At 44.0% G+C, this 21426-nt stretch overlaps 3 protein-coding genes across 5 annotated transcripts; 1 reads left to right on the top strand and 2 right to left on the bottom strand.

Moving 5' to 3' along the window:
• The first annotated feature begins 832 nt into the window (after window positions 1–832).
• On the top strand, window positions 833–6492 carry etaa1a (ETAA1 activator of ATR kinase a). Of its 3 annotated transcripts, XM_088420146.1 has the most exons (6): window positions 833–1036; window positions 1608–1819; window positions 1890–2002; window positions 2069–2880; window positions 3553–3667; window positions 6364–6492. In XM_088420146.1, the coding sequence occupies exons 1-5, from the start codon at window positions 898–900 to the stop codon at window positions 3639–3641; spliced, it is 1365 nt and encodes a 454-aa protein (XP_088276272.1). In that variant the 5' UTR covers window positions 833–897; the 3' UTR covers window positions 3642–3667; window positions 6364–6492. The 3 variants fall into 3 exon arrangements, with proteins under 3 accessions (XP_088276272.1, XP_088276271.1, XP_088276273.1); XM_088420145.1 differs by lacking the exon at window positions 6364–6492 and having other exon boundaries at window positions 3553–5008; XM_088420147.1 differs by lacking the exon at window positions 6364–6492 and having other exon boundaries at window positions 1632–1819; window positions 3553–5008.
• Window positions 6493–7218: 726 nt separating this feature from the next.
• On the bottom strand, window positions 7219–14968 carry ppp3r1b (protein phosphatase 3 (formerly 2B), regulatory s1ubunit B, alpha isoform, b). The gene is made up of 6 exons (XM_088419477.1): window positions 14798–14968; window positions 13823–13862; window positions 12291–12467; window positions 12164–12223; window positions 9885–10069; window positions 7219–8019 (listed from the first exon to the last, which is right to left on the bottom strand). The coding sequence occupies exons 1-6, from the start codon at window positions 14798–14800 to the stop codon at window positions 7972–7974; spliced, it is 513 nt and encodes a 170-aa protein (XP_088275603.1). The 5' UTR covers window positions 14801–14968; the 3' UTR covers window positions 7219–7971.
• Window positions 14969–15821: 853 nt separating this feature from the next.
• cnrip1a (cannabinoid receptor interacting protein 1a) lies at window positions 15822–21201 on the bottom strand. Its single transcript, XM_088419476.1, has 3 exons — window positions 20934–21201; window positions 19128–19272; window positions 15822–16119 (listed from the first exon to the last, which is right to left on the bottom strand). The coding sequence occupies exons 1-3, from the start codon at window positions 21164–21166 to the stop codon at window positions 15955–15957; spliced, it is 543 nt and encodes a 180-aa protein (XP_088275602.1). The 5' UTR covers window positions 21167–21201; the 3' UTR covers window positions 15822–15954.
• Between the last annotated feature and the right edge of the window lie 225 nt (window positions 21202–21426).

Consider the following 21426-nt stretch of genomic DNA (forward strand, 5'->3'; position numbering starts at 1 on the left):
AATTATGTAATGACACTTTTATCTAATTATTGAATGGTACATTTATTTATTGAATTTTGGCACTTTCAGTCCTTCATAATTTATACATCCACTGTTTTAATTTAAAAAAAAACAAACAACCTTTGATAAATGTACATTGGAGTGTTCCGTAGCGCAGATATGCAGAGGCCAGAAACCCTACTGCTGGGATTTCAAAAGATAACATCAGGGGAATTCAAACTTGGGTCTTCAAGGGATAGTGTGTAATTTTTCGCATGCGCTTGTGGGAGCTCTGGGAGCATTATGGTAAATACAACACCTCCTGCTGTCCGTAACTATAACAGACATGGCGACATCCGGAGAAGTGCCACCCCCCATTTAGCCATCCATCCATCCATCCATCCATCCATCCATCCATCCATCCATCCATCCATCCATCCATTCATCTATCCATCCATCCATCCATCCATCCATCCATCCATCCATCCATCCATCCATCCATCCATCCATCCATCCATTCATTTTCTAGAATGTAATTTAATGATAATAAGGCCTACAATTATATTTAAACACTGTTGGTCATTAAGAACATATTTATTCACAAATTGTTTAAATTTATAATAATTTAATGTAGCCTATTCATTTTTAATGAGAAACGGTCTAAACCTTACAAATCTCTCTTTAAATAAGCAGAGCTTCGCAGTTGAGGCTTCAATTATTTGGAAAGATCGGTTACGAATTTAGATTCGCCAGGGTCGCACTCCGGTTCAGAAGGTAGCGCCAATGCACCAAAAGGAAAGCGTAGAAGAAGAAATGCCGCTGCGCTCTACGCACGCGCAGTGCTACCGCAAAAGCTGTAGATGGCGGGATTTTGGAAGCGAACGTTGGGGTCCAAACGAACCTTGTAGTAACGCATTTATGAGTCACTCGACCATGAAGGAAGACCGTGAACGGGCTCCGGCGGCGACGAACCGCCGCTTGAGCAGAAGCTTCCGACTCAGCCAAGTGGGTCTGCAGACGCCAAGCAAAGAAGACGCCAAGCCAGCCCCCGGCACTGGTCAGTGGCGTCAAGTCACTCGTTTTTCCATTTCGCTGTCAACTGGTCTATACATTCTCGTAACACCCAATTGTTAGAATATTCGTTATCAGTTAGGAATTGGCATGTTCACCTATTGTTTGCACATGGATTTTAAAAACAAAACAAACAAAAACTCTAAGGCCAAAGATTACACAAGTTAAACTGTGGTAAAGTGAGTAGAGGAGTTTCATTCAGACAAAAAATAGTGTGTTTTGCTGGCTTATTGGCTGCTTTTTTTTGCAGTGTTTTAATGGATTGTTTTATTTGGGTGAGGTCAGTGGCGACTTGTACATATTCAACTGAAAGTCACTTTTTTCACTTTCCTAGCTAATTTTATTAAGAAAAAAAAAATGACATCTGGTGCCTTTCAAAAAGATCGCCATTGCTGAACGTCCGCCATTGCTGCTCATGATGCACATTCCAAAATTTAATGTATATGCCACAAAAAAGACTTTAGTAGTAGTACTTTTGTAAATGAGTGCGGCCAGCTTATGGCTTGGATTTGCGCGACTTTGTCACTGAATTGATATGAACAACTATGGCTTTGAAGACTGGACTTTTGGTGGCCTCGCAGAATTCAAGAGCCCAGCCAGGCCAGGCCCGGCCCGGGTTTCTGGCAGCGAGTCTCCGCACGACCGTGACGTTCCTCACGACATCGTGTGGGATGCCGCCTCACCTCAGCGACCGGGCAAACAGGTGCAGAAAGTGGCGGAGGCGGGCGCGCTGGACATCTCCGACATGGTCAGCAGGATCGCGCCCCAGGTGAGTGGCGTGCAGCCGCCCAGGCCGCAGCCAGCGGCCGCCGCCTCACGGCTGTTCTATGTGCGGGCAGCACGGCAGGCCCAGGGTGTCGCAGCCCGCCCTGCAGCGCTGGATCGGTGACAGCGCCGCGATCCCGTGCACGCCTGACGTCGGGCCACCCAAAATTAAGAGGAGGTGGCCCAGGTGCGTATCTTGACGATGCCGTGCAAGCGTTTTGGCAAGACATACTTGCAATTAATTGCCCGGTAGGTCCAACGGCGTGGACAACCTGCTCAAGTTGGCCAAGCAGTTTGACCTGCGGTTGTCGGGCAGCAGCGATCGCCAGGAGGAAGCACAGACGTGCCGTCAGCTCGGTAGCGCCGATCCGCAAGACGAAGGTCACGCCCGCTCACCGACGGAAGGGCCCGCCGGCACGGTGGTGACCCAAGATTTGTCCACGCCGGGCGACTGGGACAATGACGACGGTCTGCTGGACGACTTATTGCTGGCCGGGATGACGCAGAACCCAGAGAACTTCCTGGTTCCCAAACACAGCTCCACACAGAAGAGCTCCTGTCATGCGCCGCCGCCTCCAGCTGTCGGCCAGTCGGACGGGAGGAAACTTTTGGAGAAACTACAAAGATGTCCGCCAAGTTTCTCAACTTTGAACTCACAAAAGTTGACAGCAACCGCTGGCGACTTATCTGCTGCCGTTTCAACAGAGAAATGCTCTCCATCAGGCCCCGCCCACCAACGGGTTCCCGTCGTCTATGATTTCCCCGACGACGACCTGGATGCCCTTTTCTCATTGGGACAGGCGTGGGACGACCCGGACGATGACGAGTTGCTGTGCGAACTCTGCGACGATGTGGAGAAGCGCATGGGGGCTCATAAGGCTGATCCCTTGGAGGGACGAGACTCTGGCGGGCAGCAAGTCGCCACGACGGCACCGTCCTCGCTTCCGTGCCAACGAGCCACGCAAAACTGGACCTTTAAGAGGCCCGGCATGCCCGTTTTTACAGCCACCAGCAAGTCCGGCTCCGGGGTGGCAAAACATCCTGTTGCCGCGGTGACCAGCCAAGGTAGTTGGCCCTTCTTCTTTTTTTTCTTCTTTAGAATTGCTTACTCCAAACAAATCAATCCATGGGCTTTCTGACATTTGATGACATGGTGACGCAGACTAAATTTAAAATCTCAAAAGTAAACGTTACTTTGATGTGTGTCTTTGTGACTTGTCCCCCCTCAAAAAACAACAAATGAACACTTGGAAGAGTGTGTACATTAGACTGGAAGCAAATTGTGCATTTAGATTATCATATTTTCTGCATTATAAGGCGGACCAAAAAGTCTTAATTTTTTTAAAAAGCCGATGGTGCGCCTTATAATCAGGTGCGGCTTATATATGGATCAATATTAAGATTGGGATTCGTAGACAGGGAATGAACTGATAAAATAAGCTTTACCTGTTTCTTTTGTGTGTTTACAGTTGAACAAGGTTGGTCATGTTGACATTGAGTTATTATGCTATTGAGAGTTTAGATTTATTATTTGAGTTATTATTGTTTTTACTTTGAGTATTACTATATTGTGATTGAAAAAGTTTGAAAATATGTCATTAATTGAGGGTGCGCCTTATAATCCGGTGCACCTTATAGTGCGGAAAAGACGGTACTATTGCATAGAACTGCCCCAACAGGGTGGAAAAAAGGGGCCTTTTAATATTACGTCACTTGTGTTTTTGTCTTTGGGTCAAGCGGCAGGCAAATGTTCTGCGCTGGAGATCGAGCGCAAGAAGCAGGAGGCCGTCCAGCGCCGACGACGCCGCTTGCAGGAAATTGTATGACACCTCCGGCATTTGACAACAAAAAGGTGAACAAAGTAAAGGTGAATAAAATACTGGATGTGGCCGGCATCTTTCCCGGTGTCTTTGGGACTTTTTCATATGCCATCACTGTGAATGCAGCAAAGGTTAGCACTTTAAAAGAAAAAATGCCAATCAAAATTTTAATGTCCATGGAAAATATAATGCTTGCTAAAGACCAAAAAACTCCCAAGTATCAAAGAGGAAGTCAATGCAAAAATGAAAAGCTTGATTTGGGTTGATTCCCATAATCGAAAAAGCAAAATTCCTTTAACAAATTAATTGGTTGATTTAAATGAATAATAAAATATTGTGATGAGTTTGACAAAGGCAGGCCTGTGTTTTTGAGACTTGAACTAAAAACAACCCTTTAAAGCAGTGGTCCCCAACCTTTTGATCACCACGGACCGGTCAATGCCTTACATTTATATTGTGGACCGGGAGGGGGGGGCTAAATATCGTTAGCTTAGCACAGTAACTACGGTTCAACAGCTGTTAAGTGAAGCAATACCAGTTGTCCCAAGTTCTCGCTTCCGCCTTTCTACAAGCCAGGTGAGTGCTCTTGCTTTGCTGTTTCGTATTGAAAGCTCAGCTGGCCGTGTTGGATCGCTCCCGGTGATCGCAAAGTGGACGCCATGATTCTTTCCTGCCCCCTGCGTGAGCCGTTGAATGTTCCCGAAGTTGATTGGCTGTGGCAACGCGAAACGCAGAAAAAGTAAAAAAAAAAATAACTTCACGCGAAAGGCGAAGTTTCGTTTCCCGTGACCGCGCGCGGCCATTCCCGTCGCTCCATTCGCATCCATCGCGTCGCCCGACATGCATTCGCGCCCAGTCACGCGAACTTCATTGACTACAATACAAAAAGCTCCGCTTTTTCGCCTCGTTCGCGTTCAGTGCGCGCGTACCATTAAACTAAATCATCTCCAAAACATTATTTCGGGTGCAGCCCACGCGGCCTGGTACCAGTTGATCCACGGACCGGGGTTTGGGGACCGCTGCTTTAAAGGGTCCGTAACCTGATATTGAAGTTCTTTCCACAGTGTAATAGGTGCATATAAATAATGATTTAATTTCTTTTGAAATATGCATTTTAGGGCTGCACAATTAATTAAACTTTAATCACGATATTGGCTGCCATGATTAATTAAACTGATCCTCAGCGATATAACGTTAAAAAAGCCTGCTACCAACATGGCAAATCAAGCACTTTGTCATCCTACCAACAGGGGGCAATGTTTCCCACATGTTTGCGTGACAAAAGCCTCTGCCTTTTTCACTCTTAATATATTATTTACCAGTGTGAAATGGCTTTGAGTCTCTCGCCTGATTCCTCATATATACAGTGCTAGCTGTCAATTGAGACCCTTATTGAAAAATCCGATTGGCAAAAAATTGGAATACATTCGGTTTGATATGAGTGAAAATGACAGTTTGACTGCTAATTGATTAAAATTTGCTTAAAAGTAAATAATGTGCTTCATAGCTTTATTTTATGTCATTGGTTTGCACTCAGCAAGTAAGTTAGCTATGGTGCCCTGTGTGCCAAGTTTTTCCATGTCTTGGGTGAATCTTTTAATTCTTATTTACTTTGTATCAGGCCTTATATACAGCTTGTTTGAAAAAAGGGCAAGAAATACACACGATGAATAATTGTGATTTCAATACTGACCAAAATACAGTGGACCCCCGGTCTATGACATCCCTGTCTTACAGTTTTTTTCAACTTACGATGTGGACTGCGCCGTTTTTTTGTCCCCTCTTTACGCCATTTTTTTTGCCTTGCGACACATCCATCATGGCGGGTAGAGTGCGTACATGACCTCCATGTTGGATGTGTACACGCTCAGACGTCTATACACCCGTCACCGCTTACTTCACTACATTGCTGGTCTGCTATAGGTCGGCGTCACGGTCAAAAAGGCCGCATGCTAAAGACTGGATTTAGTCTGCGTGCTTAATATAACAAATGTATTGTGCATTTTCCTGCTTAATTCAAACTTGAATGTGTTAGCTATGGGACCAAAGAGTGCTAGTGATGTTAAAGAGAGAAGTAAGAAGATGATTTATATGGAAAGAAGCTGGAGATAATCAAGAAATACGAAAAAGGCTAAGCTAGCCTAGCCTAGGCTACCCTCACTATAGAATATGGCCATAAGTCGCTCAAAGGAAAAGAAATCCTTTATATATTTTTTATTTGATGTTATTATTGTATGCACCTACTATGCTATTTTGATACCAATTTTTAAATGTATATACAATTTTGGCGGTAAATGGACTTTCACTTATATAGCACTTTTCTACCTGAGTACTCAAAGAGCTTTACACTAACTAGTCATTTACCTACTGACATTTACCTACTGACATCAGGAGCAACTTGGGGTTCAGTGTCTTGCTCAAGGACACTTCGACATGGTCTTGATGGTCTGGGGATCGAACCCACAGCCTCTCAGCAGGGAGACGACCACTCCACCACAGAGCCATGTTTTTACCTGGGGTTTTAAACGCATTAGCTATTTAACATAGGTTTGGATTACCTGCCATACAGCGAATTCGCCTTATGAGCCCAACCGCGGTACGGAGTAATCTCGTAACTGGGCTCACTGTAATTGTGATGATTATTTAAAATTGCGCAGCCCTATTGCAGTTTATGGTACGCATCTTTCAAACCAGGAAGTCAAACAGCTCATTTGCTCTTACCTTTTAGCTGCCGTGCCATCTTGCCACTCAAGCCTCAGAAAATGCATCCATCCATCATTTTGACCTCTCGTCCATACGAGGCTTGCGACTACTACTGATGACCACTCCAACAGCTTGAATAACAGGGCCAGAAATACCGTTTTACTGCAGTCCAATGCAAAACGCGTTCCTTTATCAAATCAGTCCTGGAGGGAACCCAGTATTTATAACAATAGTTCCGCCCCCACATGAATTATTTACTACTGGAACACCCATTTCAGCGACCTCAGCTGTTCGACAGTAAAACGTTGTACAGTAGCTAATGTTTACTTGGCCAACTCAGTGAAAAATCTCTTTTCCCCAACCTTATAATGAAACTGAAAGGAAAACACCTGAAAATCTCCTCAGAAAAAGGTGGGGGTTATTTGCTCTCAGCACAGGCCCTGTGAGAACGTACAATAGGCAAGGAATGCTCAGAATTGCAAAAATTATACTTTGGAGGTATTTAGGGCGGAGGTCGGCAACCCGCGGCTCCTTTTGTACTTATGTTGTGGCTCTCTGTGTTTTGGGAAAGTAAATAATGTTTGGTTCGGGTCGACTGCGTAGATCAAAAGCAGTATTTCAAAATAAGATAACACAGTTAAGTAAACAATACGAACTGGTGCGCTGAAAGATTTCGAGATGACGGAATAAATCTCGTTTTAATGCCCCTGTTTGTAAACAAGGATGGATTCAGACGTCTCCTTTTCGTGGAAATAATACCTTGCTTATCAAAACCTGCTGGAAGCTTCAGTCTGCTTCCACTCTCCCACTTGCCCCATTACCATAATTATCCTAAGAAAAAATTGCATATACATGTACAGAACGAGACAGAGACGGAACGTGCAGTATTTTCTACATCAACCTTTAATTGGCAACACGGTGTGTCTGAAATGTTCATATTCATCGCTAGTCATATTCCTATGAGTTATTATTCACATGTAAACACCACAGTCGCGGCAAACGAGGTTTTCCTTTCCGCGTGCGCCGGCACGCGCGCAAAACAAATACACACACATGCAAACGTCACGCATGCAACGTGCACGGGGAGGTCGCGTGACCGCCAAGGCTCGCGCCATGAGACTCGTCGGCTTTTTGCGCGCTCGGACGTTGACGAGCTGGGGCCCGCGCCGGCCGCGTACAAACAAAGGAGGAAGAAAATGGGCCCCAAGTGTGTAAACCTGAAAACTTTTGGATCGACATGCGGGCGGCGCCGTTAAGCTGCGCGGCATGCACACGTGCACCACAGAAGAAGAAAACGCCACACGGCAAATCGCGCTCGCCACAAAACGGCGGAAGAAAAGAACATCAAAGTGGCCGCTCGCTTCCCGCGCTAACATGCGCACGCTTCCTGTTGGCACGCACTCGCTTCCTGTACACGGCAGAATAAATACAAAGACGCACGCTTACAAAGGCGCCGCCAAGTGCGGTCGCTCAGACAAAAAAAAAAAGAAGAAGAAGAAAAATTGCCTTGCGAGCGTTGGGGAAAGTGGCGCTTCCTCTTGGAGCCCTCGCTGCGAGAGTTTGGCTTTGGGCGGGGGGGAGGGAGGACAGAAGCGGACGGGCAGGCGGGCGGGGCGGCATCCCGGGGAGCCCGTCACACGTCCACCACCATCTTTTTGTGAATGTCCAGGCCGCCCACCACCTAGGGAATGACACGCAATCCTCAGTGCAAATTTCAGCTTCGCAACACCAATTATTTGGGGAAAACATCAAAACGTCCACGTTTACGTTGAAAACTATGGCGCAGGCACTAAGCCAATGACGTTTAAAAGGCTTTGCTCTTTCCGGTCTCGTCGTTCATCACTAAATAATACCAAATGATTGGTTAACAGTAATAAGACATGTTTTTACCACACATATAAGATACTATATCGTTAGGGTCAAATTCTGCTATTTTCTACTGTATGTTAGCGTGTATCGATAGTATTCACGTCAGTGAGCAAACATAAAAGCAGAGGAGATCACGCGAAAGGTATTTAACAATGATGAACTCCCGCGCCATTTACGGTTGCAACAATAGGGCGAACAAAAGAAGCTTCTTGGGACACCACGAATGCCAACGCACGAAGGAACTCAAGGAAACACGTGGATTGCAAGGATGAATCAAAAGGATTTCGACAAAATACACAAAAGTGGGTTCTGAACACTTTGTTGAAGGTGAATATTATTGCAAGATTGCTAAAATGTTGTCATTTTGTGACGGTAATATATTATGCCGGTTTCTATCTTACAAGTCTAGCAAATGCTAGATTCTATGGCAAAATCCGCATATTGCTCAGTGATGTAAAACTTCAACGTAAACATTAGTATTTTCGCAGAACCTTTAAAGCGTTAAAAATACATAGGGATGATCCTTAGGAATGACAGCTATTTTTGCATACGAATGCATGTACGTTTTCATGTCTTTTAATGAGTATGCACTTACAGTGCCGATAATTGACGATACCGGGATACTTGATATTCGACAAGTTTTCATAGTCAGTTGAAAATTTTTCCTCCGCTTCGTACGGATCGATTCCGTTTATCAAACAAAGTTTCGACTTGTATCGCTCCAGTGGCTGTTGATCTAAACCTTCCGCATACGTTCTCTTTACAAAAGTAACGTTAAGAGTTAGATGAGTCTGACATTTTTAATAACTGACCATGTAAACAAGTATAATCTTAAACCTCATATTTTCTTGGATCGTAGTTATTCATTTGTTGCACGTTAAGATACTTTCAGATTTCCCACATTATGAGCGGTTGGTGAACACCTCGCCAAGATAATGTTGAAGTCGCTCCAAACAGTTGTTTTTCCTCTTGCTCCCGACGCCTCTTTTTACCGTAAATACTCAAAGTTGCGCACCATCTGTGCCCTACCAAGTTTATGGTTGTGTGTATGCCAAAAGACGGCGATTAATAAACGAGTCATATGGATTACCGTTCCGTGTTCTCTAGCTGGTGCACACAGAGACATCAGAACTTTGACATTTTCGGAATATTCCCGCGTGTGTACAAGGATGGACTCGGACATTGGTTCAGTCTGCTCGCCTTTTTCTTGAAAATATTTTAACAGCCTCAGCTAACACAAGGTGCCGTTAGCTGCAGCAAACACTGGCTGCTAACAGCCAACTGACATCCTTCCGCTACGCTAATTATTCTAAGAAAGAACGTGTGGCTGACGGATTCATCTTCCTCAATTGGTGGCATAAAAAAATTACCGTTTATAGGACTCGGTCATATTTTTGTCCTTCATTTTGGGGAAAAGGTGTCTTATATTTGAGGAATAACAGTAAATGTTGCAAACAATTTGCACAATAACGCTTATTTGAGGTATAGTCGCACAGTCGACCAGAAGAAGGGGGCACACTAGTTTCAAAAGGTGCCAACACGAGCAACAGGCGTGGATTCGTTTGTAAGCGGACGATTTTGAGGCGTCCCGATGACTAGGGGCCATTGAGTCAGCTATTAGCGGACGCATGTACAGCTCAGTTTGAAAAGGAGCAAAATTTGAGTCCCTGGACTGACCGCGCAGAACTCCTCGAAGGATATCCTGCCGTCGCCGTCCTTGTCAGCGTTGATGATGGTTTTGTCGACGATCTGCTGCAGCTGCGTGTCCTTCAGGTTGTTGCCCACCATCATCTTCAGGACCTGGAACAGCTCGCCGTTGGAGATGTAGCCGTCCTTGTCCATGTCGTAGATACGGAAGGCGACTGCAAGGCAAAAGGCTTAGTGTGCGCGCGTGGTCTCGTTTGAAAAAGTCACGCCCGTTTTGACCTTGAACATTGGCGCCATTTTTTTCTTTTTTTTTTTTTTTAAAACAAAAAAAACGCCATTCAAGCAAAAAACATTGTTTTTACAACCATAAAAGACAAAGTCTTGTAAAGCAGTACTGTTGCAAGATTTGAGTGTCCAACGACTATCTGACACGTTTTGAATATTTGCATAATCAGGCTTCTGCAAATCATTTCAATCAGCTGTGTTGGAGGACGGAAACATCAAAAACATACAGAGTGGAGATGCTCCAGGACTGAGTTTGGACACTCCTGTTTTGTAAGTGTTTTGCTTTTTCGTTTTGAAGGAGGGGTCAAAAAGGAAAACTCCATATTGGTCAGGCCCCAACAGGAAAGATTTGCGGCCACACACACTCATAGTAAGGATGAATAAACATGACGACGTGATTTATAAATAACTAACAATATTAATGCTACACATGAGCAAATAATACCCCTTTCTGCAGTGGCGGACCTTCAAGGCCAGCAAGGCCTTCTCTGCTGGCCTAACATAACCTGACATCATTATCATAACTTTAATAAACTATAATAATTATAAAAACTATAATGAAAGTATATTTCATTTTAAATTCAATTTTACTGTATTAATTTAAAGTATTTTTTTAATTTATGAAATTATTCTCTATATTCTGTTCTTTTGGGACATATCCATTTGGTTACACTCCTTCCAGTGTTGTAGTTTTAATTTGGAGTTTTTAGCCAATTAGAATTCAGCTAACTTGTGTCGCCAGGCTGTATGTAAACTGCCTTCTCCCGGAGGCGCGGGGGCATCCGCTTCAACAGTTGCGGGCTTCTGCGCAAGCCCGGATGGACATGTGAGCAGCCTCACGTTGAACATGACGTGAGTGGACGCTCACTGCAGGAAGGCGGCGCAATGCTCAACAAGCAAGCTACGAGGTGTTGGCTTTGCCTGATTGCGTCAAAGGCGTAGCGTGGCTATTAGCTAACCTGTCTTGGCCATTTTTCTGAATGGGCTACCGGGGGCGTGGGCTAGACTGCCGTTTTTCTGGCTCAGCTACCAGGGGCGCTATCCCTGGCAAATGGTTCTGCTGGGAATGCCTTTTCTTTGCAAAGGATCAATTTGGTGTTCGTAGCTACACTGGATTTGCAAACTTCAATTGTTTAACCAAGGCAGCAACGAGATACCGTCTGGACACTCGCGCTACGGTGCTTTTAAATACCTCTTGGGACACCGGAATGGATATACAGGATTGTACAGGGAAAGAGAGCTCCACAAAGAAGAGGGAGAGGAAGAAAAATCGCGAGATATTGAAAAGACTATTCGATTATGGCCGCCATTTGTTTTGGTGAGTGCAAGCCTCTTCTTTGTTTCATTTTTAATATGTTTGTGTTATTTTATTTTGTTCATATTCAATTCATAGTAAAGAAATAAAATGATGTTCTTATTTTAAACTGCGATTTGTAATTTGGACTTCATAAAATTTCATGGGTATTTATTTGAAATTATTCATTTTTTTAAGTTTTGACAGCATCACGTATGACAAGTTTAAACGGCTGATGCAGGTTTATTGACGTTTAAAAGCTCCGGAAAATAGCCTGTGTAGCCCAGTAATGCGTACGTGTGCGCATGAGGGATATTTATTCGAGAGTCTGCCATCGCTGAAGGCATACGTGTGAAGGTCACGGACCGCCACTGCCTTTCTGTGATCTTGACACGGGAAAAAAAAAACGTGATCAGAAAGAAAGAAAAAAAAAATCTGAATTAATTTCTAGTATTGTTCTGGGGGCCAGGCAAAATGCAGAAGCGGTCGCATCTGGCCCCCAGGCCGTAGTTTGCGGACTGATGCTCTAGATGGTGCTTTAAATCCAAGTGCAATGGAAATGTATTTTACTGCCAATTCATCCTGTGAGGCGCAATCAAAATATCAAAAGCACTTCATTGTTGCTGCTTGGCAAAGGCATCGTTGCTCGTTTGGTTCGCCTAAAACTGCAAAAAAAAAAAAAAAAAAAAAAAAATGCTTTTCATGGTCTAGTGGCGAAAGCGTGACTTACATCGTAACTTTTGCTCTTTGTCTCCTTTAACGCTGAACTGTGAGACGCCCTCGATGAATTCTGCAGGGGAAACATCAAAAAATAAATAATAGGCAGGAGGAGAGTGCCAAGTGAAGCTGGGAGTCACCTTTGAAATCCACTTCGCCGTTGCCGTCCGTGTCGAAGATGTCGATGACACGCTGCACCAGCGGGTTCTGCTGCAACTCGGGCAGCGACATGAACTCCTCCACGCTCAGCGAGCCCGAGTTGTCCAGGTCCAGTTTCTTGAAGCGCTTGCCCAGACGCTTGATCTCGTCCGCGTCAACTGCCGCAAACAAACAAAAGTGGCAATGAGCGGGCCCGGCCCGGCCCGGCCCGGCGGGCTTGCGGCACTCTGCCAAACTCACCCGAGTGCTGACGGGCCCCAGCCATTGAGACGGCACTCGCGCGTTCGCTCGACCAAACCTGACAACTCAGCGCCGGTCGCTCGAGCGGCTAATCTCTGCCGAGGTGCGGGCTAATCCCACCCGGACACGCCCCCTTTGCAGCCGACACCTCACCATACAAAATTTGCTCCAATTCCCGCTTTTGCTATTGGCCGGTGTGTGGGTGGGAGGGGGCTCAGACAATTAATATGGAGCTTTGTCTACATAGATCAGGGGTGACAAACTTGTTTACTCCTTGTGCACACACTTTGCCAACTATACACGTTGCTTTTTTTCCCCTAGTTTTGTAAATGCTTTTAAAGGTGTAAGTTATTTATTGATTTTTTTTCTTTCAACCACTCAAATTGTTCAGTGCTATCAGTTCTATCCATACGTATGTAGGTTAAATGTATTAACACCCACAAAAAAATAAAAAACTGTATTGTCTTGACTTTTAGTCTGTAGACGACATTACCATTCGCTGGTCTCTACCTCCCCCTACTGTTTTGAGGTGATCCGCGTCAACAAAGAATTTTCTGTTTGCTGACATAGTTTGACTGCCACTCAACAGAATGTTGCAAATATCGCAGGAAAATCAATGTAATCATATTAAGAAGTATCTCAAAAACTATTATAATAATGGTTTATATGGTTCAAAATTTGGACAATGATTGTTTTTGCACATAAAATCTCACACATGCAGCTGCAATCACACAGAAATGTCAGAATTGTTGCAGTTTTACTAAGCTGCAAGTCAAACATGGAAAAATATTTGCGTCAAGCAATGACAAATTACGGCATTTCCCGTTCTTAGCTCCTTCAAAATAAAGCACCAGCAGTATTCCAGTAACAATGTAAAAAACATAAGAACCACAAAGACAAAAATACATGAGATGTCACATTTCATTTTCATTCATGTTTCACACAAACAATGTTGATCCGAATTAGACTCGTGACATCATTTTTGTCCAAGGCTATAAGATTATAAGATTGACGTCTGGCAGTGAATGAGTTAGGAATTCCATTTTCATTTTGACATTTTGGCCACGAATTAAAATAGAAGAAGTGTGTGCGACCTTTGGGCATGGCTCAGACAACAGGCCATCAAAAGTCAACGGAAGCATTTTGCCTTGCTTAGCTTCGAATGGCAACAATGCCATCAAATTTTTTTTTCCCGCAGTAGTGGAAAGTGCTTAAAAATAAATAAACAAACAAAAACAATGTTGGCGCTTGATGCTGCTGATGTCATACTTACAGTGCGAGCACATGTCCAGAGCATAACTGGCTTCGTTCCCCTGGAAAACAAAACAAAACTGCAAGTTATCCTTTCATCACCATTTATTGATTCCATTTTTATTGCTCATCCCATCACTAATCTCATGAGATGCCTAACCCCCCAGAGGATGAGTAAAATGTGTGTCACCAATAAGATCGACTATCTACATGTGCTGCTGCACCTATTGTATTCACTTATCCATTGCTTAGTCGCCAAGCGATGGATAAGTGGGTTTTCATACTGCAACTAGTGATTCTTATCGTTGCCATGCCAATGGTGTTTTTCATTATATGCTAGCATGTAGCCCACAGGGACAGTTTAATGAACAACTTCATTGGTTGTTTAAAATACGCAACGTGTCTTATTAAAAAAAAAAGTGGGTTCGGATCTGACCGAGCTAAGGTAAAATTCAAGAGATGTAAAACGTAAAAAAAAAGCCCACGGAGACTGTACACAAGAACAAACGGATTTTCTGTTTTCAAACCTTTCACCGTAAAGTCATTGCCTCATTATATTGGCTAAAAATATGAGGGCGCGTGGAGTATTCAAATAGGATATTTGTTGGTCAGCTACCGCAGGGTAGTTGAACATAAAAGAATTCCTAATCTCCTTTGGACGCCGTGTGAATTTTCATTAGTCTTCGCCCACACACGTTTTATTTTGGTGGCTCGTCAACGCCGCGCGAGCCCACTTCCGCTTGACGCGGCTAGCTCCGCTAAGCTTGTAGCGTCAACAAGGAGAGCGCCTTCGGTGCGCATCCCGCACTGACAACCATATTTAATTGTTCACCTTGCAAAAACACATCACTCTTCAAATGGAATAAGACTCAATCGCACGATAGATCGAAGAATCGCGCCAGGCGGGCGGCAGCGTCGTCGTCGCGGGCCGCGCCGTCCGTCGAAGGCCTCGGCGAGCTAGCGGCGGCTAAGGCTAGCCTTCAAATGTCGAGCTTACCATGGTGCTGGTCGAGCGGAGCCGCTTGACGGACGTCTGCGAGAGCCGGCGATCGAGAGCTCGGGCTAGCGGGGCTAACGGGGGACCGACGACGGGTGCGGCGACTAGCAGCGGACTAGCGCGAGCGGCACTGCGGCAGGGGGCGGGGTTTACGCGCTACCGGGGTCACGTGCCTTGCCCACTCTCTACCAGTCAAGCTACGCTAAAGCAGCCCCCTCCCCTTCTTAAAAAAACAAACAAACAAACAAACCGAGCAACTGGCGGTTAACAAGGTGCCTGCGGAAATCACGTGACCCTCAGAACCCAGCCCTCAAAGATCCCCAGTATCACATTTTGGCCAGATACATGGCTTAGTTGCATTCTGCTTATTATTTATTTTTATGGCCAGTGCAAGTCTAGCACAAAATGCAGACTAAATAGTGAAGTTTTCTTTCTTTTTTGGTTTTTTTTTTTTTTCAATTTTAATTCTTCTAGATGAGCATAGATGGAAAGGGCCATTTGCACTGTTGTGGTGATAAAAAATGTTCTGGTGTTGTTACCTAATTGGTAGACTGTGCAATTATAATGCATTTTGTTGTATTGTTTGCTATCTGGTGGTTTAGCCTCATTGAGTAGTGTAACGTGTGATCGATTAGTTATATCTGGCAGCCTGACGCCTCATTGTTGCTTGTTGAGCAGCTGGAGAAGAAGCAACTGTGTATGACTATTGACTCATTTGCCTCCTATTCAGGCGGTAAAACAACGGCGTTCCCTTTCAAATCAGCGCACAGTCTTTGTGGCGTGTAGTTGCACATTCAAAACAACCGCAAAAAAAAAAATCAACCCTTGCAGACCACGTGTAATTGAAGAGCGCCCTCTACCTCTATGAAGCCGCACAGAAATGAAGATAAGAGAAAACATGTATTCTTTATCCTCTGCGGTGAACGATCAGCGCTGCAGTGCGGCGTGTGTGCAAATGCTGCCCCCAAGTGGCCAAGGTGTGCACCTGCATCAACAGTAAAAAAAAAGAGCAGTCGCGTCAAGCTTTTGTTTTCTTGTTGTTTTTATCAAGGGATACACATGAAAGGGGCCTGCCGGGGACTCTGTTTCCCAGCGTGCATCCGCCCGTACACAACATGACACAATGATGTGAGATAAGAAGCAGAAAATGCGAGCACTCAGTTGAAGGCCTCCTTGTTGATCCACATGAGGGTGCGTGTCTCGTTGGGCTTGCACTCGTACTCGATGCTGCTGAACTTGTTGCCAAACTGGCAGTGCTCACGCTTGTAGTAGTTGTAGTACTTGGCTTGCCAGACCGTCTCGAAGGTGCCCGCGCGCTCAAACTGCAACAACCATAAACACTTTCAGCTCATTACATGCCAAAGACTCATTTTGACACACACACACACACACACACACACACACACACACACACACACACACACACACAACACACACACACAACGTATTTTCCGGATGATAAGCCGCACTGGTATATAAACCGCAGCAGCAAAATATGAGCAAAAAATGTGTTTTGTCACAGATAAGCTGCACTGGACTATAAGCCACAGGTAACATGAGATTTATGCAAAAATATGGTACATGGAAGTTTATCTTTTATTTTATTGTTGTTATTTAATTTTTTGTAATTGTCTGCCAACAGCAACATCCTCTATTTAACAGACTCCCAACATATTTATAGAAAATGGATGGATGGATATTTTCAACACTAACAGAATACTATTAGTCAAATAGCGGTTCAAAATCAAAATCAATACTTCAATAGCATGTTTTTTTTTCTATCTCCCTTTGTTTGATAGATAATTTTAGTGAACATAAAAAAAATGCACATAATTAATATATACAATCATGAATACATAAATAAAAGCATATATGTGTACTGTATATAAAATTTACACGTCAATTCAATTTAGACTTTTTTTTAATAATATATTTTTAAAACTCTTTCAGCACAGCCATTGATTAACATCTTTTCAGTTCTATTTCAGTTCCATAAATTGAAACTTTGAACAGATACACGCATTTGCTTACTGGTGGGTAGCAGAAAAAAAAAAACAAACAAAAAACAAACAAACAGATAAGCCGCACTGGACTATAAGCCGCAGGACTCAAATCATGAGGAAACAGTTGCGGACGCCGCTTATAGAACGAAAAATGCGATGTATATATATATATATATATATATATATATATATATATATATATATATATATATATATATATATATATATATATATATATATATATATATATATATATATATATATATATGCAAAAGTTAAATGAACACTTTTTTTTATTGGGCCTGGGCCTGCCGTGAATTGAATTAAATCTATCTGATAATCTTCTGGTTGGTTAAGCAGGTTAGGGCCTGGTTAACCAATTTCAGCTGTATTGGTGTTCATGGAATTGACAAGAGGTGCAGTTCAGTGGCGACAATTAGTAAACCCCCTAAACAGGACTGGTTTTACATGTGGAGGTGATTTCAAGTTTCTCCCTCTTGATCTTTTTTGGCTGGTTTTCCACTCGTGCTGATTTTGGCTTGCGTAATTATCTCTACTGGCAGTATGAGGCGATTCCTTAACCCTACAGAAGGTGCACAGGTTGTCCAACTTCTCCAGAATGGCACATCCACACGTGCTGCAGCAAGACGGTTTAATGTGTCTCCCAGCACAATCTCCAGAAATGGAGGAAATTTCAGGAGACTGGTGGTTATTCTCGGAAAGCTGGACAGGGCCATAGAAGGTCCTCATTCCCTCAGCAGGACCGATACCTGCTCTTTTGTGTAAGGCGGAACAGGCTGAGCATTGCTCATGCCCTACAGAATGACCTCCAGAGGGCCACTGGTGTGAATGTCTCTACCCAAACAATCAGGAACAGATTTCATGAAGGTGGCCTGAGGGCCCAAGGTCCTGTAGTGGGCCTTATGCTCACTACCCAGCACCGTGGAGCTCGACTGGCATTTGCTCAAGAACACCAGAATTGGCATGTCCGCCACTGGCGCCCTGTACTTTTCACAGACGAGAGCAGGTTCACTCTGAGCACTTGTGGTAGACGTGAAAGAGTCTGGAGAAGACAAGGAGAACGTTATGCTGCCTGCAACGTCGTTCAACATGACAGGTTTGGTGGTGGGTCAGTGATGGTCTGGGGAGGCATATCCATGGAAGGACGCACAGACCTCGACTGCCTAGGAAATGGTGCTCTGACTGCCATAAGGTATCCAGATGAAATCCTTGAACCCATTGTCAGACCCTACGCTGGTGCATTAGGTCCTGGTTTCCTCCTGATTCACGATAAAGCCGGACAGTACTTGGAGGATGAAGGAATTGAAACAATTGAATGGCCTTCACAATCCCCTGACTTAAACCCATTAGAACATCTCTGGGACATTATGTTTCGGTCCATTTGGCGCTACCAGGTAGCTCCCCAGACTGTACAACAGCTCAGGGATGCCCTCACACAGATCTGTGAGGAAATGCCACAAGGCACCATCTGTCGTCTCATTAGGAGCATGCCGCGACATTGTTAAGCATGCATACAAGCTCGTGGGGGTCACACAAGATACTGAAAAGCATTTTGAATTGCAGAAATTAAGTTTTGGAAAAAATGTACAACCCTGCCACATCTACATTTCACTCTCATTTTATTGGGTCTACACAATTGAGCCCTCTGTAAGGTGAAAAATTGTATTCCCATTAAAAGATTTGGCATCCTTTTGTTCTTAAAACACTGCCCTGTCGTTATTTGTATGGATATTGTCAAAGAAATCTCGAAAAGAAGACTAGGACAAGCCTAGCTGCTAAGCAGCAAAAGAGTAACTCAGACCAGCCAAGATGAACTTTTCTCCACCCAGGCAAAGGGAAAAGCTTGGCGTACATTTTCATGCGTTGCCAACAGCATTTTCGTCGCTCAAGCGTCTCTGCCTGCTTTTTATTCATTCAGCAAAGCATTGCACATTACAAGACATAACAAAAAGAGCAAGCCAGGCGCCACCAACAGCTGGGCCAAGGTCCAGGCTCACACTTTCCTGCGTCGACAGCTCCATATCTAAGGACTGGGGCGAGATGAACTAGAACTGCATAGATGGTTAGCAATGCACACTATACTAGACAAGAAATAAGCACATCATGATAACAACCTAAGATATGATTCCCTTCACAGACATCCAACTTCATATTGAGATCTGATGTATCTAACGTGTAATCTAATTTCTTTAAAGTGCTCCTTTAATTTTTGTGGACAGTGTGTGTGTATATATATATATATATATATATATATATATATATATATATATATATATATATATATATATATATAGTATACCACTTACCTGTATGCTGACTTCCACGGGCTGCCTGTCACCGCTTTTGGTATGGGGGACGCCCTCGGTGTCATAGCGGCCGTGGTAGAGCACACGCTCAGCGTCTCGCGACTGCTCCTCCAAAGGGAACACCACACCGCCGATGTTCATGTTCCTAAAACACATGCACATTCCATGAGGGTTTCCCCTAACCCTCCTGTCATGACTTCGGGTCATTTTTCATATCGAATAGTAAACTTTTATGACCTTCCTCTTTATGAACTTTCTCCAATTATTTGTGTTAAGACCATAAGTGTTCTCTGGGTGGCGCTTAGACTTCAAACTGAAAAAGACAGTTCTCCTGAGTCCTTGGCTCTTTCCCTTCCTGGAGTAAACGAGTGGCAAACTGTAGAACTGTTTAAACTAGTGCTGGAATGTTTGAGTGTCTCATAATATACGTGATGGCGGGCGGATCCTGATTGGCGGAACTTCAGCCAAAAGGAGGCAGCAGAGGTCAAGAAACACCACTGCTGATGCTGGGGTGAGCAAAAGGATACATCCATTTTTTCTTTTGAGAATCTGATCAGAAGAGTGGAGCTTTTGTAATTGCGCCCAGTGACCCGGATCTCTCTTTAGACAATTGGCTTGTTATTTAGCTGCGTTGGGCACTTTGGTCAGAAGAAATACTTTTCCGTGGTGCTGATACAATAAACTTGTTCGCGTGTGTTTACTATTCGGGAAGGTCCAGAAGGTCACCAATGCTCTGATCAAGTGGTTGTGTCAAGGAACGGAAAGGACGCCTAACCTGCCATTTGCATCCAAATGTTGCAGCTGAACTTGTGACCTGATGGGGCGGAGCCTCAAAATATATTCATCTGTTGATGAATTGGGTTGAAAAATAGATTCATTTGTGTCTCTTCCTTTCATGGAAACAGGTCATTATTTCAAATTGACAGTGTTAAAATTGTCCTAAAACATTTTTCCAGGTTTTTCTCCATAACTTGCGCCGATTTTTTTTCCAAAATTGTTGCTAGTTGTTCTGCAAAGTTCTGCAAGAATTCTGCAACTATAGTATGCCATACTTTGAAAATCGGATCAGGAAGGGAATTGAGGTGTTTGAGAATTTGGATAGGGAAATTACTGCGTAATTTCAACGCAAAAAAAAAAAAAAATCTCAGAAGCGTGGCAATTGTGCAATGACTTTATTTGAATTGCTGAAGAAAGGTCACATCAGTCACATCAGTGCGTGTCCTTCCTGCCCTGGCCCATCTTCAATTTCAACTCATATTCATATCTTGTATTCGTTGTTATTAGAATTGATAATAATCTCACAGGATGAAGATTGTGCATTTGGAGTGTTGGGGGGGCAATGCTTTGTTTTTCCATATGAACTGCAATAAAATAAGGAGTGCCTTTTTTCATTTTGATTCTTTTTTTTTAATTCTAGCATTTTGATGCGCTTGTATTTTATTTTTTTTTTTGCAGTTTTTGACTAACCTGTACAGTATAAACACTTTAAAAGAAGTGAACATTTGTTTCTTTTGTTATGGTTAAAAGGGATACACATTTAGGTACACTTAAACCATTTTCAGAAATAATAATCTTATTTATAGTTGGGGCGCGACGTTTTTTCTTTCCGGGGGGCGGCTTTGCAAAATATAATTGAGAAGCGCTGGGTTAGTGCATTGTCAATGACGTCATTTGACAGCCCTCACCAGCCCGTCCACCTTTCTGTTCAGGTAGATAACCGTGCGCGTGCTTCATCACGTGACACCGACGTTTGACGGGCATTCGGAGCGCATCCCGATCCTTTTGACGATTTCAGCGATTCCTTACTTGGCCTCGACGGTTCCGGGCTTGACGGCGACCTGGATCTTGTACTTGGAGCCGGTGAGCAGCTTGATCGTGCGGGTCTGTCCGAATCGGCTTCCGTCCACCTTGAAGAAGACGTCGCCGTCGTTGGGTTGGATCCACAACGAGATGGAGATGTGAAGCAGCGCGGGGACGTCGTCCATTTTGGAGGGAGGGGGCGCTCCGCTGGGGGTCCTGAAGCAGAGGCGAAAGACCATAAGTCAAGCGCGCCTCAGCCCACAAGACGGCTTCCGGCCCGGGCGTTTCATAATAAGACCGCAGTCAGTAATGCCACTCCCTGAAAAAAAAAAAAAAAAAAAAAAAAGCTAGCCCTTGGGTTTTATGTTCATGGACGCGCCCGACTCGTATTCTTCAGCTTGACGTTCCACGTCTGGAGCCCATTAGGAACACGGAAATTAACTACTGGCGGTTGGCACCCTCATATTGTGGAAATCCGCTGATGAAGATGTTCCGAAAT

The sequence above is a fragment of the Hippichthys cyanospilos genome, chromosome 7 (genome assembly GCF_059441005.1).
Source record: "Hippichthys cyanospilos isolate Australia breed blue-spotted pipefish chromosome 7, RoL_Hcya_1.0, whole genome shotgun sequence".
Taxonomy (NCBI): domain Eukaryota; kingdom Metazoa; phylum Chordata; class Actinopteri; order Syngnathiformes; family Syngnathidae; genus Hippichthys; species Hippichthys cyanospilos.

What these genes read in the sequence shown, in the direction of transcription:
- etaa1a (XM_088420146.1), top strand. Translation starts at nt 898, where the DNA reads ATGAGTCACTCGACCATGAAGGAAGACCGTGAACGGGCTCCGGCGGCG. An exon ending in CAAGCCAGCCCCCGGCACTG is followed by an intron (nt 1,037 to 1,607) that starts GTCAGTGGCGTC and finishes ATGGCTTTGAAG; the next exon opens with ACTGGACTTTTGGTGGCCTC. An exon ending in TGCCGCGGTGACCAGCCAAG is followed by an intron (nt 2,881 to 3,552) that starts GTAGTTGGCCCT and finishes CTTTGGGTCAAG; the next exon opens with CGGCAGGCAAATGTTCTGCG.
- ppp3r1b (XM_088419477.1), bottom strand. An exon ending in CGGCGAAGTGGATTTCAAAG is followed by an intron (nt 12,224 to 12,290) that starts GTGACTCCCAGC and finishes TTTCCCCTGCAG; the next exon opens with AATTCATCGAGGGCGTCTCA. An exon ending in CAAAGAGCAAAAGTTACGAT is followed by an intron (nt 10,070 to 12,163) that starts GTAAGTCACGCT and finishes TTTGCCTTGCAG; the next exon opens with TCGCCTTCCGTATCTACGAC.
- cnrip1a (XM_088419476.1), bottom strand. Translation starts at nt 21,166, where the DNA reads ATGGTCTTTCGCCTCTGCTTCAGGACCCCCAGCGGAGCGCCCCCTCCC. An exon ending in CCCGGAACCGTCGAGGCCAA is followed by an intron (nt 19,273 to 20,933) that starts GTAAGGAATCGC and finishes CATGTGTTTTAG; the next exon opens with GAACATGAACATCGGCGGTG. An exon ending in CCGTGGAAGTCAGCATACAG is followed by an intron (nt 16,120 to 19,127) that starts GTAAGTGGTATA and finishes TGGTTGTTGCAG; the next exon opens with TTTGAGCGCGCGGGCACCTT.